Below are 16,899 nucleotides of genomic sequence, written 5' to 3'. Positions count from 1 at the left end.
AACCATTAACTAAAAGGGACCTGGGCACAGATGGGTAAACAAACAAGTTTTATTAGATGTTTATTAATCGGCCCAACCCTGCACATCATTACAGCACCAGCAGCCTGGGGAGGATGTTGGAGGGGAGTAAAGAGAGACAGGGAGAGACTTCAGGTTTGGACATACAATATTGTATATTATAAAATGTTTTTCAAAGTAAATAAATATGAAAATGAATCCAGCTGTATTTAAATTTCTATATTAAGTATTCAGCAGTGATTAAATGTCAAAATGGTATTCAGTTGCAGATACAATTCAAATTTATGCCTATTATGACAGTGATTTGCTGTCTCACAACAGACCCTCACGTCTACTGACAAGTTTATTATTATTTTTAATTTTTTATGGACAATCTTTATAACAGTCAAAAGGAAACTATAGGAACAATTGGGCAAGCAGTAATAAGAGTAGAAATGTGGCTCAGAAGAAAGAAAATGGAAGAATGAATAAGAAAATTAAAGAAAAAAATATTATAGTGCATAGATATTCATACAGATGCTGAATATCGATATTATTTCATTTGAATAGGCAACAAATGTAGGTGTGGTTTTTAAGATCTACTGACATGAGAAGAAAGCCACTTCCGGTTGACCTTTCAAAGTAAGTGTCGTTATTTGAGTTATAGTCACGTGTCTTGTGTGTCAACTGGAGACGTTTGTGGAGCTGTCTGTTCGGCGGGAGAGGCTGCACTGCGGTTTCACTCTGTAAAATGAGTCTTATTAACATTAAATGTAAACACAGCTTCCGGTATGGTTAGCGCTTCCGCCGGCGAGCGTGACAACAATCACAGACGGGGTCGATCAGAGAAGGAGCGAGGATTCGTCTGTGAGTGTCATTCATCATCATAACGTGTGTTTATTGTTCCTTTTGAATCACATTAGACATTGAAAACAGACGGAGGTCGTACGGTTTGAGTATGCGCGCGTGCCAAAGACGTTTGGTCCTCTTTTTTCTGAATGTTTGACTTGCTTGCATGCGTCAGCTAGCAGCTAGCTAACGTTAGCTTGGCTTGCTCAGAGGAGAAAGTGTTTTTGCGGTCGTTTTGACAGCTCGCTAGAAATATCACGTCCGTTTGAGTCGGAGCAAATACAGACTCGAGGCTTTGTCTTGGCTAAATAGCTGTTCCACAATAATGTGCCCGAGAGTGTAGAAAAAGCCAAGGTTATCGCGTAGGTGATGCTGTTTGGTGTCAGGAGACGTCACGCCAAACTCCATTTAAAAAATCTCAACATGTAAAGCTGCTGTGCTAATGTTCAACTAAAGCGTCAATGTAGAAGGTGTCTGAAAACACTGAAAACACTGTATGAATCAGAAGGATAATTCGGCTCAGTCTCGACTCGGCTTAAATACTATATTAACTAACCAGCAATCCCATGTACTTACCCATGTACAGCGCGTTGTACAATAACAAACAGCATGACCGGTTATGACATTTGCACTGTTTTATTGAAACCGCGTGGTGCTTGGCGGATCTGTTGAATGCCGAATTTACCTAAACACTTGAGCAATTACAGAAAAGTCTGAAGTTTTGTTTGTAGATGTTTTGTTCTTCTTTCACAAAGACACAGAACTATAAATAGATTTTTTTTAAAGGAAGGCTTGGTCCTCGCAAAATCAAAAAAAGTGAGTCATCCTGTTATTCCTGTGATTTCTGATGAAATGTGCATCAAACTGCAGTGTGACTGACCAGTTGCTGTCATGTTGTGACTTGAAATGCTGAAACTTTCTCCCCCTTCTGTCTGTCAGTAGTCTTGAACTTGGATGCACACACACACAAAAAAAAAAAACAGAGCCAGGATTGAAGAAGATTTGTGTCATACTGTCACGATTCCTCTGAGATGGACGTTGGAGTGTCCAAGTCCCACGTGTTTCTCAACTACAGCCCCAGAGCCCTCTTCTCCCAGTGAGACACGCATCTGCATGGTGGTGCTGTGTGCTCCCCCGTAGCTGCGTGGTCCTGATCCTGTTGGCTGTCGGCTCACCTCCAGTGCATTCTGTTCTGTGTGTGCGTCGTAGTTGTAGCAGTGCCATGTTCAAAGCCTCAGAAAGAATTGGATGCAAGTACTCAGCGGTCAGTGGAATGGCTGGAGGTCGCCCGAATGCAGTAAATGGTTTCCAGTGTGTGCTTTCAGTGCATCGCGTCCTGCTGCTGTCGGGGTCAGGGCAGCTGCGGTTTGGCTTGGTGCATCATGAGAGGCGCAGTGCTGCGTGTGTGTGTGTGTGTGTGTGTGTGTGTGTGTGTGTGTGTGACTGCTTGTGCACGTTTTTCAGGCTGAAGTGATGTAGTCTGAGGTGGTGAACGCTACATGATAAGAATCTGCTGCGGTGGTTCTCAACATGGGGTCTGCGGACCTCCAAGGGTCCCTAACAAAAATGAAGAACACTTAGGACCTGTTCAGACCTGGTGTTAACATCTGTCTCAGCTGATCCGATCACCAGTGGTCAGCTCTAAGTTCAGGTGTGAACGCACCCAAGACGCATTGATCACTCAAACCACATGCAGAGGTCTGGACCACATGAGAACACATTCTTTTAGCAGTGTGATGAACGTGAATGTGTCCTGGGCCACATTGAAGGACCGCCCACTCTACTGAAGGACCGCCCAGGTGTGGACTGACATACTTGGAGCTGACTACATGTGATCAGACTGAAGAGGCGTGTGAACACCAGGTCTGAACAGGGACGAACAGTCCATTTAGCACCTGTTCTGGAGCTTTCAATCATATCCAAGAATGAGCTTTGGCATTAAGACCTTATGACAGCAGACTCCCATCTGCTGATGAAGCTCATATAATATGATGAATGGCCTCAGAACAGCTACTAAAGGGACCTTTGAGTGAAACTTTTGAAGATCAAGAGTGAACTTTAACCTCATGCTATAATAAGATAAACAACCAGCATCCTCTCATATACAGTTGTATGCAGGAGTCTGGTCTCCTCTGGACAAAGTGGAGAGAAATAAATACAACCCCAGCAGCAAATAAATGCACATTAAAATGAACTTTCCTCAAATGTTAATGTTTTAACTTGGAAAAAATTAAGAAAATTGAATAGTAATTGGTGCAAGAGTCTGGGCCCCCTGCTACTTCCTTCATTAACTCCACAGGCCTTAACTGACTCACTAGAACTTGTAAGTTCACCTTCCCTCAGAGGCAAGTGAAACTTCTGTTTGGCTAAAACATGAAACATGAAATTGAAAGTGGCCCAGACGTGAATGTTTTTAGTCCTGTTTAGACTGGGGTAGTGATGCGCTTCAGCCACCTGTGGCCAAAATGAGTATTACAACAACAAACACATACAAACAAAAAAAACAACAACTTGCCAGATGAAAAAGGAACAAACTTATAAAAATGAGCATGGGCATCCATTTTCAGGTGTTTTCTTATAATATATAATAATATTATTGTATTTTATGTTTCAGGTAAAGTGAAGCTGCCACTAAACAGCAGGTCTGAGCTGTAACAAGTGTTTTCATGCTGTGATATCTGTCAGGGTGGGGTGATTACTGACTCAGCTACTTTAGCACAGGCCCCAATTACTGATTAATTTTTAGATTCATGAATTAAAAAGTAACTTTGCATTAACATTTGAGGAAACATCTGTTTGCTGCAGGGGTCGTATTTATTCTTTAATCTTCATCAAACCTTTGCACACCACTGTATTTCAACGGGAGAGTCCAATCCCAAATTGGGGCTCCACAGTGAAACCAAATGAATCAGTGATCTGTGATATGAAAATGTTTGAGAACACCTGAGGCCGGTTTCACAGAGACAGAGACTGTGTTTTAGACAGAAGTCTGAATTCATCTGCTGCACAAAGCAGTTTAGTTCTTCACTATCTTAAGTCAGACTGTGATACAATGAATTCTGGGTAAATTAAGACTTTTTTCAAAATAAAAAATATGGCTGACCAAGGAACATCATCCAACCTCTCAACCTCTTCATTTACCCTCAGCAGAATGGTTTGTCTTCAGGAAGAATTCAACTGTTTCAAGGACATTTTACTTTAAGAGTGAAACAATGAAAAGAAAACTCTTTCTGTTCTCTTGCTCTCTCCATAACAATGTCAGCAAACGTCATGTTTTCCTGTTTTTTGTTTGATTGTTACCGTGGTAACATTGGTCTTATAGCTGAGGTAGCCTTGGGGTAAGGTGTGCAGTGTTTTTGGCCTAAAATGAGTCTTTATGTCAGTGAAACGGTGTGACTGACATTAAACTGATCTGGACCAACACCACAGACCAGTCTGAAACACCTCTGTGAAACCTGAGCTACACCTCTTCATTCAGGCTGGCTAACGCTTTCATCATGTGTGCTGCATGACTGTACAGCTGCCGAGCAAGACGACGCATCGCCACAAAACACCATCAGGCACATCCTGATCGCCGTGATCTTCCTTTTGTTTTTGTTTTTTTGAAACATTTTTCAAAAGTAATAAAAGATGGCTGACTTGTTCGTAGACAGGAGTAGATAAACTCAACACAGAGAGAAAACGTTGCGAACGGTCACAGGCCGAACACCACCAGTGGAAGGAGACTCATGTCGTGTGTGTGTGTGTGTGTGTGTGTGTGTGTGTGTGTGTGTGTGTGTGTGTGTGTGTTCAGGTGGAGCGTCCCGCTGGGTGCAGCGCAGCGTGTCATGGACGCGGTGAAGGAGGGTCACAAGAGCAGCCTGAGCTCTGGCAAAATGGTGGCTCTGGCGGCGGGGCTCTCTGTCGGGGCCACGGTGGGCTACATGGTCTATCGCCACATGAGCAGCACCAGCAGCAGTGAGTATCTGCTGCGTGTGTGGAAATGATGAATGACTGTTTGTGTTGATTTTCTGATGATCTCGTTCGTCGTCAGCAGGTCAGGGGCCCGACACAGAGGTGTCAAAGATGACGCTCCCTGTGGAGGTTTACAGGAACATGTCCAGATACCAGGCCAAGTTTTTGGATGTGGTGAGTTCTTCAACACCTGATGATGATGATGATGAGTTAAAGTGGTGGATAATATCATAACAGCTTCTAAAATAAGGTAGATGATTTCCTTCATGATCAGTCTGCAGAATTACAGAAGCCCAAAGTGTTCAGTTTTAAATAAATAAAAAAGACATTATGACATAAATAATCACATGAATAAAGACATTATTACATTATTTCATCTTTCTTATTTTTGTAATAACAGAATTTTATGTTATTACAGATATTTTTACTTCAAAAGCCAGTTTTTAAAAAAAAATCTCATAATGACATATTTTATATTTATTTTTTGTATTTTTGTATATTTGATGTCAAGTTTTATTTCATCACAGTTGTGTCGTCACTGCCTCCGCATCTTTACAGTCAGTCGCCCTGTTAGCATCTGTTAGCAAGAGCAGCAACAATGTCAACAAGAGTAATTCACAATCACCCGTCCAGCTGCAGCTGTAAATGAAAACACAGACACAGAAACTAACATCTTTTATTTATGTAGTATTTATATATATTCATATAGTTTGATAGTGGGCTGTCCAGCTGGGTTGCCCTGTGAACTTGGTTTCTTACTCATCATCAAGGTAAACTGCTCCGATGTGACAAAGAAAAGCATCAAATCTTCACATCGAACGAGGCAGCTTTACAGAGGCAGGAAATACATTAAATACAACATTAAAGACATTAACACTAAAAACAAGAAAAACACATTTGTGTAAATAAAAATGAAAATATTTGAACAATTTTCTGTAATTTTCTAACTAATTGTTTAGTAAAGTAGTTCATGATGTATCTAGAGAGAGAGAGAGAGAGAGAGAGAGAGAGCAGGTGGGCGGTCTTCTCACTCAGCTGTGTCTCTCTCAGGTGACCCAGAGGTCTGGAGCTCATGTGCGGGTCTTGTCAGGCTCGGGGGAGCCTGGCTGTAAGGCCGTGTGCTTCCTGCTGCAGGGCTCGAAGGAGCAGATCCTGCTGGCCCGCTGCGTCCTGGAGAACCTGGTCACAGACTGTGAACCGCTCACCGAGACCTTGGAGGTTCCTCAGACCGCCTTCGGACGTATCATAGGTAGCCACTCAGTGTGAAGGATGATGAGTTTGTTACTGGTAGTGGTCCGGTCCGGAGTCACACTCACATCTTCATATTTAATCTAGAGACGCCAGTTAACCTCCTGTGGGATGAAGCTGGAGAACTGAAACATGAGAATCAGTCAAAGGATCATTCTGCATTTTTCTTACTGTCAACAAACCCCATGAAAAGTCAAAAATCGAGTGTGTCAGTCCGCCGCTCAGTGCTCTCTGACTCGTGTCTGTGGCCTCAGGCTCATTGGTTCCTATTGAAGATTTCAGTTTTTAAAGACGTCTCACAAATGCAGGGTAGATGATATCATTTTTAAAAAGTCATTTCCTAAAACAGATGGCCACTGTAGTTTTTTTTAGCAGGAAACAGGAGAAAATAACAGTGCCTTAGTTGGGGACTACTTTCAGTGGCGGATTAATCCACATTTGGTGACGTATTGAGTATTTTGGACAGCAGGACGAAGAGGGAATGTGAATGAGAGGTTGGCAGTGTGTCAGCTGAGTGTTGGTTTGACTCTACACTAACGTAACAAAAACAATATAGGACATCATGGACAGACGTGTGGACGACGTCAAAGACAAGAACAAAAAGAAACGATAACGATACGATGTGTGTGGTGGTCTGTAATATGTGTGTGTGTGCTGAATGTGTTTGATGAACTTGTAGGAAGAATGTAAACAGTAATTAAAATGTATTATAATTTTACAAAAAAGAAAAAATATGATGATAATGTAAAATAGTAGATATACAGGTTCATTAGCCACAACAAACAGCAACAGCTGGATAAAGATCTGATTCAATTTAAAGACACATTTCTACATAGAAGCAGGACAGAAGACTGCACTTCCTGTCTGCTCAGCTCAAATGTGTGTGTGTGTGTGTGTGCGTGCGTGTGTGCGTGCAGGTCGTGGTGGAGGGAGTTTGAAACTGATCACCAGGACAACGGGGGCCAAATTGTCTTGTTCCAAAGAGAAGACGGCGGGTCCTGGAGCGAAGGGCAACGTGACGATCACAGGGACCAGAGAGGAGGTGAAACAGGCCAAGGTGAGGAGGAGTCACTGTGTGTGCGTGCCTGCCTGCGTGCCTGCCTGCCTGCGTGCCTGCGTGCCTGCCTGCGTGCGTGCCTGCGTGCCTGCGTGCCTGCCTGCGTGCGTGCGTGCCTGCGTGCGTGCCTGCGTGCCTGCCTGCCTGCGTGCCTGCATGCCTGCGTGCCTGCCTGCGTGCCTGCCTGCGTGCGTGCCTGCGTGCCTGCGTGCATGCATGCGTGCATGCCTGCCTGCGTGCCTGCGTGCCTGCGTGCCTGCGTGCCTGCGTGCCTGCGTGCCTGCCTGCCTGCCTGCGTGCGTGCCTGCCTGCCTGCCTGCCTGCGTGCCTGCCTGCGTGCCTGCGTGCGTGCCTGCCTGCCTGCGTGCCTGCCTGCCTGCCTGCCTGCGTGCCTGCCTGCCTGCCTGCCTGCCTGCGTGCCTGCCTGCGGCTCCATGTTCAGTCATGTGTTGATCTGTGTGCAGGAGCTGATTCTGGAGAAGGTCAGAGAGGACACGACGGTGAGGACAAAGATCTCGCAGTCGTCCGCTCTGCGTCAGAGGCGTGGCCACACTGCAGTGAACCAGAGGCCGGACAGCACAGAACCTGAGGCACCGGCGGGTTTGAACAACAACGGCCCCCACCCCCCAGTGAAGAACGGGCTCATTCACTCGTGTGGAACCGCAGGAGAACCAGAACATATTCAGGACAAGATGGAGGAGCACAAACTCAGCAACACTGACAGCAAGGAGGAGGAGGATAATGATGAGGAGGAGGAGGAGGAAGAGAGTCTCTCCACAGACTCTCTCTCTGAAGTTTCCAAGTTTGAAAGTTGGTTCACTGTCTCTGTAATTGGTTATTGATTATTGAAAAGACTCTGTCCTTGAACTTGATCGTCTCTGTGTTGTCCAGTCCCCAGTCCAGACCTGAGCTTCCAGCCTGACGAACATCTGGAAGTTTACGTCTCTGCGTCGGAGAACCCAAACCACTTCTGGATCCAGATCTTGGGGGTCCGCTCCCTGCAGCTGGACAAACTGACGGAGGAGATGAACCGCTTCTACAACGGCAGCGACCGCACAGTCAGTCCGCGTCCCGCCGTCTTCACTAGTGGTGAGACGTGACTAATGGACCCCGGTGTGTAATTGCCCCTCCTTTTCTTCCCTCCAGGAGCAGAGGGTGGAGACCATCGTGGTGGGGGACATTGTGGCCGCTCCGTACCGAGACCACGGCACGTGGAACAGGGCCAGGGTGCTGGGAGTCCTGTCCTCTGGACACGTGGACCTTTACTATGTTGACTTTGGGGACAACGGGGAGCTGCCCAGAGACAGTCTCTGCCGTATGAGGTACGAGAGCAGCTGCACTCTCTTAATAACACCTTCTTCTTCTTCTTCTTCTTCTTCATTTCTGTTGAGCCAGACTTAGATAGGTGATCTACAGAGAGTCACTGGTGTCTGTCCTCGTCCCTCCTCTCCACACTGACCATGAAGTGACACCTGAGCAGCTGCAGTCTGAGTGAAGGGGGACCAGGTCCACAGTCTGAGCTACCGTACTCCTACGCACAAGCGCCTACAGAGCGCACTGTATTACGCCGCAGCCGCAGGTCAGCTGAGCCAATCAGAAAGCGGCGGAATACAGTCTGTAGGTTTTATGTGGAATAAAAGTCAATTCACTTTTTTACTCTGACACACACAGACTTCTTCTTCTAATAATTCTAATTCTTCTTCTTCTAATTCTAATTCTTCTTTCTCTAATTCTTGTGTTTTCATCGACCCAGTTTTGGAGTAATCTTTTACTCTTCTGGGATCAGGAGTGTAGTTTGTGCATCAACATGACAACAGACTGATGGAGTCTAATAGAAATGTCTTGTCTCGTTGTAATCTCAACTCATGAAATGTTTATAGGTTGTTTTTTTTTTCAAGGCTCCTCATACAACTGTGCTCTTGCTCTGCACACCAGGAGCAGGGAAGATGGTTGTTCATGACATCAGTGAAACACGACAGACTGGTTACGTTAACGGCTTTTGCTTTTGCTGCATGAACATTTCAGGAGTGACTTCCTCAGCTTACCGTTCCAAGCCATCGAGTGCAGCTTAGCAGGAGTGAGACCGAAAGGTAAAACCATTGTGTTAATACCTGAAAAATATGATCCATAACTCTAAATGTTGAGTTATGACTCTTTTGTTTAGGTCTTTTATTTTGACATTTCCTGAACTGTGTGTTCCTCAGGAGAGGCGTGGACTGAGGCGGCCCTGGATGAGTTCGAGCGGCTGACGTACTGCGCCTCCTGGAGACCCCTGCAGGCCAAACTGTGCAGCTACTCCCACTCTGAGGTCTCCTCCTGGCCCAGCGTCAAGCTCTATGTGAACAGCGAGGCCAAGGTCGGACAGATTTCCATCATCTGTGTTTGGTTCGTCTCTTATCCTGTCTCCTGTGCTCATGTATAAAAATAAAAAAAAACGCTGCCCATCCCAGACTGTAGATATCGGTGAGGAGCTCGTACGGCTGGGCCACGCCATCAGCTTCCAGGAAGTGATGAACGGAAAGACTGAGGGCGACAATCTTGGCTGTCTGCAGAGGATGCTGGTGAGTCACAGAACACACTGGAGCCCTACAGCTCTCATTAACACATTCAATTAAGGTCATTTTAAGCAATTAAAATGTATTTTTTTCTTTAAAGATATTCGTATGTTAAATATCTTTAAAGAAATTTCACGGCAGAAACAAGATAAACACAGAATTAATTGTTGCCAGAGTGAAACACAGTTTCTTCAGTCTATATTCAGATCTGTAGGAACTCTGCAGCCACTGAACTGGGACACAGCTGACCTCTATAAGTAACTGAGTAAATGAGGTATTAATAATGAACATGTGACAAGGATCACACAGATGAATGAAATTGATAAGTCAGTGAGAAACTGAACTGTTCACTTAGAGTTGAGAATTAGCAGGGAACAGCAGATTGAGTGAATCACTTCTGTCGGACTTTAAATGAATAATTCAGACACCGTCAACTTCAACTCTTCTCACAGACAGCAGAAGGAAAGGTTAGCCTACTTTAACAGCGTCGTCTTGGAGCCGGTCTGACACTCCCTGAGAGGCTGCTGAGCTGCCGGTGGAGTGAAGTTAAGACTGATGCACATGCACCAACAGAGAGAAATAAAAAGACAGTTGCAGAAACACCAGACTGGATGAAAAACAATAAGACTGAACAAGAAGAAGCAGCTCGGTGAAAAACAGGCAGCACAGATTCAGTTGAAGTCAGAGTTAGAGAGACTGTTACTGATGTTACTACCACAGATGTGTGGGTCACACAGAGAACCATGTGCTGGAGGAAGAGCAGGGTGAGGGATAAAAGAAGACACTGGATTAGTACTGATTCACCCACATGTGAGTCTCCTCAGCTACTAACCCCCCCCCCCGACTGTGAAGCCTGTGTGTGGTCTGGCAGATGCCTCGTTGTGCAGATCCAACTACAACAGAGAGAAGGAGATAGAGCTGAGGGCGCAAGGAAACATGTCCAACATTGATCCAGCTGTTTTCTTTTGGCTACATCAGGATAGCACGATGACTTCATATGGGATCTGATCTTCATCTAAGTCAAGGGTATTGACAAATATAATGTGTCTTAAATAATACCACAAGAAAAAATTGATCTTTCATGTCTTTATTGAGAATAACCAAAAAATCCTCATAGTGCTTGTGGAAAAAGTATGTGAACCCTTGAATTAATGACCTCAAAAAAGCTAATTGGTGTCAGGTTTTAGCATACCTGGAGTCTCGTTAAGACAATGAGTTTGGGGGTGTGGACTAAAGCTACTTTGACTGATAAAAACCCCTCAAACTTTTGGAGTTTGTTTTGCAAAAGAAGAACACATTTATGTGAGCCATGCCTCGCCAAAAAGAGCTTTCAGAGGATCTACGATCAAGAATTGTTGATTTACATTAAGCTGCCAAGGGTTACAAAGTGATTTCAAAGACTTTAGAAATTCACCAGTCTACAGTTAGGCAAACAATCTACAAATGGAGACACTTTGGGACTGTTGCTGCTCTACCAAGAAGTGGACGCCCAGTCAAAATGACACCAAGAGCACAACGAAGACTCATCAATGAGGTAAAGAAACAACCCCGAATGACAGCCAAAGATTTGAAGGCATCATTGGAACTGGCTAACATCTCTGTTCATGAGTCAACAATACGTAAAACATTGAACAAGCAGGGTATCTACGGCAGGACACCACGAAGGAAGCCACTGTTTACTAAAAAGAACATTGCTGCACGCCTGAAGTTTGCAAAAGAGCACATTGACACTCCACAGCGGTATTGGCAAAATGTTTTGTGGACTGACGAAACTAAGATTGAACTATTTGGAAAAAACACCCAGCACTACATCTGGCGTAGAAAGGGCACGGCATATCGTCATGAAAACATCATCCCAACCGTAAAGTATGGTGGAGGAAACCTCATGATTTGGGCCTGCTTTGCTGCATCAGGGCCTGGCCAGCTTGCAATCATTGAGGGGAAGATGAATTCCCAAGTTTATCAGAGAATTCTTCAGGATAATCTGAGAGTGTCTGTACATCAGCTGAAACTCTCTAGAAGGTGGGTGATGCAACAGGACAACGACCCAAAACACCGGAGCAAGTCCACAACAGACTGGTTCCAGAAAAACAAAATCCTCCTTTTTGAGTGGCCAAGTCAGAGCCCAGACCTCAACCCAATAGAAATGCTATGGATTGACTTGAAGAGAGCCATACACATGAGACGTCCAAAGAATGTGGCAAAGCTTAAGCAGTTCTGCCAGGATTAATTCTAAGGGTTCACTTACTTTCCACTGCCATTTTGAATGTTGAATGACTGTGTTCAATAAAGACATGAAAGATCAGATTTTTTCTTGTGTATTATTTTAGACACATTATATTTGTCAATATCCTTGACTTAGATGAAGATCAGATCAGATTTATTCAGAAAACCATGACATTCCAAAAGGTTCAACATAGCTTTTCTTGCCACGTTTACTTTTATATATATATATATAATATATATTATATATAATATATATATATATATTATAACGAACACACGAACAACTTCTGCTTCTTTTTCGTCCTACAGGACGATGTGATAGGAGCGTCGTCAGAGCTCAGTCTCTCCTGTATCAGCTTGTCAGGTGAGTACTGACACTGAGACAGGAAACCAGTGACAGGTAACCGCCACCACACACGCTCAGCAGGAGCACGTATACTAGAAGGCGGGAAAACATATATCAATATAAAATAACAGTAGGATGCTGCATGTGAGGAAACCAGCAGGTGAAGAGTTTCAAATAAAACCGGAGAAGGAAATGGAGCGTTCACCTGAGTATGATGTGACGTCCAGCCAACAAACCAAATACAACAAACCACACAGGTACAGGTCAATGTGGAATTAGAACTCCTGAATTCAACGTCCAGAGTTCGGCTCTCATCGCACTCCATTCCAGCAAGTGAATAAACGGATAGACTCACCGCACCCACCACTCGACGGCAGACACACAACATTAGTGACGAGCTGATGAATGTAGTGGAGCATTTAGCAGCTGAAGAGCCAGATAATCTTCCCAGGAGAGTTAAACAGAGCTAACCTGGACTTAGATTCAGCAGAAGACCAGGAACATGACTCCAGATGAATGCTGATGCTCGTCACATCAACATACAACTCCATGATTTGTCAAATGTGTGTGATTTTTGGCGTGATGTGAAGTTCTGCCCCCATGTGGCGAAAAAATGCAGCTTTAATAAAACAAGCTAATTCCAAGTATCTTATTAAAGAATAAACAAGAAAAGACTGAGAATGTGAGCAAGTGTTTAGATCCAGCTTTTAGCACCTGACGGCTTTGGTTGGTAATTAACTTCAGTCCAGTCCCAATTAGAGGGACTTCACAAATTATTACTCATCTTGAAGTTATTACGTTGTGATTCTCTGTCAACCTTCTGCACTGCAGTGGATTAAAAAGGCAGTTCTGTTTTTCATGTTGTTGGTAGTTCAGTGACTGAACCAGTTGTCTGTTTGTCCCTCAGAAGTCGCCTCGATCTCAGGAAGCGTTGATGATGTCATAGAGGACGAGCTGCTCTGAGACCAAAGACGTACATAAATATCAAGGTGTTGTTTCCTATCTTTATGACTGAATGAAGTTTAACATTCTGGATTTAAGAAGCATTATATCTCTAAAATAAATAATGACCTGGCCCTCTTGACTCTTCCAGCACTGACCATCCATTCCTCAGCATCAGCTCTGATGAGATGAAGGGGGTGTTTCCTCATCTGACCCGACTCGGCCACATGACTCCTCATTGTGAAGCCTTACCTACCTGACGACTGCAGCAGTTCTTCCAGCCATATTCACTTTATCGTTATTACTTCAGTACACAATGAATTCTTTGTTTTGCCTTTATGTTGTTCTGCATCTGTTCCAGCGTTGCTTCAGCGTGTCATTACTATATTTTGTGTTCAGAAAATGAAGAGGAACAAAAACAAAATGCCAGTATTATTATTTTTTTCTCTACTTGTATGCATATGAAGATTTAATGACCTATATATTAGGCTTTGAGTTATTATATTTGGAAATGACACTGTACAGTATTATTATCGTGGTCCTCAGATTGTGTTCAGTATGAAAATATGGCATCTACTGTATCATTAGCAGAGGTTTGTCTTCAGAGCTATATATAAAGGGTTTATTTTATGTCACAAGAAGTGTCTGTGTTTTACTTTGAAATGATGTTTATGCTATAAATGTACAGATGGGTGAAAAATTAAAGGGAAAACCCTGAAGAATGAGTGGAGAACCTAAGTGAACACCTATTATGTTTGTTTTCCCTTTAATTTAAATTATCACCTGTCTGATTCAAAATAAAAGTAGATAATGGGTGTGTTAAAGTTATTTCACTCCTTATTGTCTAACTTTAGCATAAATCTGAATTGCTCTAGATCATAGTCTGCATAGTAAACTGTATGCAACGCTGAGACAGGTGACTTGTCAAACAATTAGTGATACAATGAACATTCCCGCCGTTTATATCGGTGTCGGTTTGACACCGGAAGCGGCGGGGATAAGTTTTATTCTATTCTTTTCTATTTTACACTAGAAACAGAGGAGGCCATTCATTCATTCCCACAGCGGAGTCCACTGTTTTGTTTCTGTGTCGGTGGATGACCTCCATTCCGGATTGACCAATCACACGAATGTAGGTTACGCTCGCACATGCGCAGAAGCAGCAGAGTAATTTGTTGATACCCTGCTTTGGTAGTATTCATTTAGTCGTTGCTATTTCAAAGCCAATTTTATCCTCAGCGTATGGGTCTGTATTTGCATTGGCAGCACAGTTAACTAGAAGATTATCTATATGAAGGGCTGATGGAAGACACAAGGGATTTGGTGAGTAATTTTGAATCATTTTAGGGCCGCGAGCCTCCCGATTACAGAGGATTTGCTTAGGCTAGCGCTCCTCCTTTGTTGTTATCTGTTTATCGTAGCTAGCTACTGCTGCAGCCAGCGTTAAATATTACAAAGCTCTCCAATAAAGCGGTATGAATAAAACAACCCCACGCGTATTTTTATCTACATATGTGTAGTCGTAAGTGTGCAACGCAAATGAAAAGCGTGGTGTGGTTTTGTGGATAAAAACTGGAAAAACAGGTTTCCGCTAGCTAGCTATGCTAACGCTAGTTAGCATTCGGAGCGATTTCTAATAAGGCCGCCCCGTATTTTAGCTTGTATATTAGTTAGCTTTTCTATTTTGCACATCTTAGATTCTGCTAAACATGTCTTTGCTGGTGGGACGTTGTTTTTTCTTTTAGCATCGTTGCTGGCTAAAGAATAAATGTTAGCTCAGCCAGTTAGGATGTCACCTGTGATGCTCAAAAGAGGAAGTAAACAGGCTGTGACAACTGTAAATATTTCAGATCTGTTCCGGATTCTGTGCTCTCGATGAACAAGACCTACTGAATCTTCATATTTTCACAGCTGTAGTTGTATTTTTGTATTATTTTCGTCACTTATTTTAATAGCAATTTCTACCTGGCTTCCACAGCCAGCTTCCCAGGTCAGATCCTGCAGATGACAATTTAAAGAGGAATAATGTATAATATAATTTCGTTAAAAATTGGGAATGTGCAATGCTACTAGAGTTGTGCACTTAAATGCAACAACGATGTACTATAGAATTGTCCATTGTCCAAATGATTGATTAATTGATTATCCGAAAATCAATTAATTTAATTAATTCATGTTAATTTTGACAGTTTAAGTAATTTTGTAAAGCAAAATGATTTTTTTAAAAATCACTGGTCCCTGGTTCTCAAATGCAACTATATATATTTTTGGTCCTCTGTGATAGTAAACTGAACATCTATGGGCTTTGGTCTTCAGAGACATCAAGACAATAAAGACACTTTGAATCTTAGGAAACCCATGGGCTTTTTCACTATTTTCTGATATTTTATAGACTGAGCAAGTACTTCAGAAAATGATCTTAATATTAAATGTTAAGGAAGATAATTGTTAATTACGGAATTAAAGGTATTTAATTAATTCAGATGTCTTTTGCCATTTTTTCAACGGTGAAGGCTGAACGCACCCCACGTTCAGAGCGTAAGCGGAGAGACTCGTTCGGGATGTTTGATGGTTACGACAGCTGCAGTGAGGAGTCTACCAGTAGCTCCAGTTCAGAGGACAGTGAGGATGAGGTGGTGCCCTCCATCCCTGCCAGCCTGCCCATCATCAAGAACAATGGTCAAGTCTACACCTACCCGGACGGAAAGGCTGGAATGGGTCAGTGCACAGAAATATGTTTGGAGTTTATAGTTTTTGTTCTCTGGAATATAATCCGGTGTGTAAGAAGAAAGAATTTGCCTGGATGCCGTAGTCTGATGGTTTTAATGGTTCTTGCACTTGCTTTGTGGACTCTTCTTCACAGCCACCTGTGAGATGTGTGGGATGGTTGGAGTACGAGATGCTTTTTACTCCAAGACCAAGCGCTTCTGCAGTGTGTCGTGTTCTCGGAGTTATTCCTCAAATTCCAAAAAAGCTAGCATCTTGGCAAGACTTCAGGTAAATGCATTTTAAGCCTCCGATAACACATTTATTTATGATTAACATATAATTACACAAATATTGATTTCTGCTTTAATTTTGAAAGGGCAAACCACCAACGAAAAAGGCTAAAGTCTTACAGAAACAACCTCTTATGGCAAAATTGGCAGCTTACGCCCAGTACCAAGCAAGTCAACAGAACCAGGCGAAATCAAAAGCTGGTATGTGATCAAAGAGCAGTCATGATGGTTAATGGGGCATCAGTGCTGCTATGTTTGGATACACTCCAGCTTTACACTGTTCTTGTTTCTGTCAGTGGTTCCTGCAGAGAGCTTCGACTGGGGTCGGTATATCTGTAGCAATAACACAGTCGGAGCTCCGGTCAGCTGTTTCAAGCATGTAAGTACAATACTCACAGTAGAGCCGATTAGAACCTCAGAACTTTTTTTTTGTTTGTTTTTCAACATTTCTTTATTGAAATTTGAATTGTTTTTAATACCCAGAGCAACACAGACACAGAACAAGAAGGTACATACAAGTGCAAAATGCAACGTGTAAGATAATAAATAAACACAAAAGAGTAAAATTATATAACCATCACAAATAATAACGATAGAAAATACATTATATATATATATATATAAATAAAAAAAGGTGATACCGGCCTACATAGCTGTGAGTTCAGTTCATCGTTCCATCCTTCCACTTCAGGAAGTTATAAAGATGTCCTAAAACTTACTTAACTT

General features: G+C 43.0%; 2 protein-coding genes across 4 annotated transcripts in view; both read left to right on the top strand.

Moving 5' to 3' along the window:
- The first annotated feature begins 692 nt into the window (after positions 1–692).
- tdrkh (tudor and KH domain containing) lies at positions 693–13,899 on the top strand. Of its 3 annotated transcripts, none has more exons than XM_022742929.1 (14): positions 694–864; positions 4,640–4,803; positions 4,883–4,974; positions 5,851–6,049; positions 6,966–7,105; positions 7,570–7,915; positions 7,997–8,163; positions 8,252–8,427; positions 9,131–9,195; positions 9,310–9,461; positions 9,556–9,666; positions 12,196–12,250; positions 13,140–13,221; positions 13,326–13,899. In XM_022742929.1, exons 2-13 carry the CDS (start codon positions 4,674–4,676, stop codon positions 13,193–13,195), a joined length of 1,689 nt encoding a protein of 562 aa, XP_022598650.1. In that variant the 5' UTR covers positions 694–864; positions 4,640–4,673; the 3' UTR covers positions 13,196–13,221; positions 13,326–13,899. The 3 variants fall into 3 exon arrangements, with proteins under 3 accessions (XP_022598651.1, XP_022598650.1, XP_022598649.1); XM_022742928.1 differs by having other exon boundaries at positions 4,880–4,974; XM_022742930.1 differs by lacking the exon at positions 12,196–12,250 and having other exon boundaries at positions 693–864; positions 4,880–4,974.
- A 1,821-nt stretch (positions 13,900–15,720) lies between these two features.
- Positions 15,721–16,899, top strand: part of mbtd1 (mbt domain containing 1) — a 13,469-nt gene continuing 12,290 nt past the window's right edge. Inside the window, exons 1-4 of the mRNA XM_022743181.1 lie at positions 15,721–15,892; positions 16,038–16,171; positions 16,260–16,374; positions 16,470–16,552. Coding sequence (XP_022598902.1) covers positions 15,736–15,892; positions 16,038–16,171; positions 16,260–16,374; positions 16,470–16,552 — 489 coding nt within the window. The 5' untranslated portion in view covers positions 15,721–15,735. The remainder of the gene's footprint in view (positions 15,893–16,037; positions 16,172–16,259; positions 16,375–16,469; positions 16,553–16,899) is intronic.

The sequence above is a fragment of the Seriola dumerili genome, unplaced genomic scaffold (assembly GCF_002260705.1).
Source record: "Seriola dumerili isolate Sdu_G_001 unplaced genomic scaffold, Sdu_1.0 BDQW01000068.1, whole genome shotgun sequence".
NCBI lineage: Eukaryota > Metazoa > Chordata > Actinopteri > Carangiformes > Carangidae > Seriola > Seriola dumerili.
This window is presented reverse-complemented; position numbering and strand designations above follow the sequence as displayed.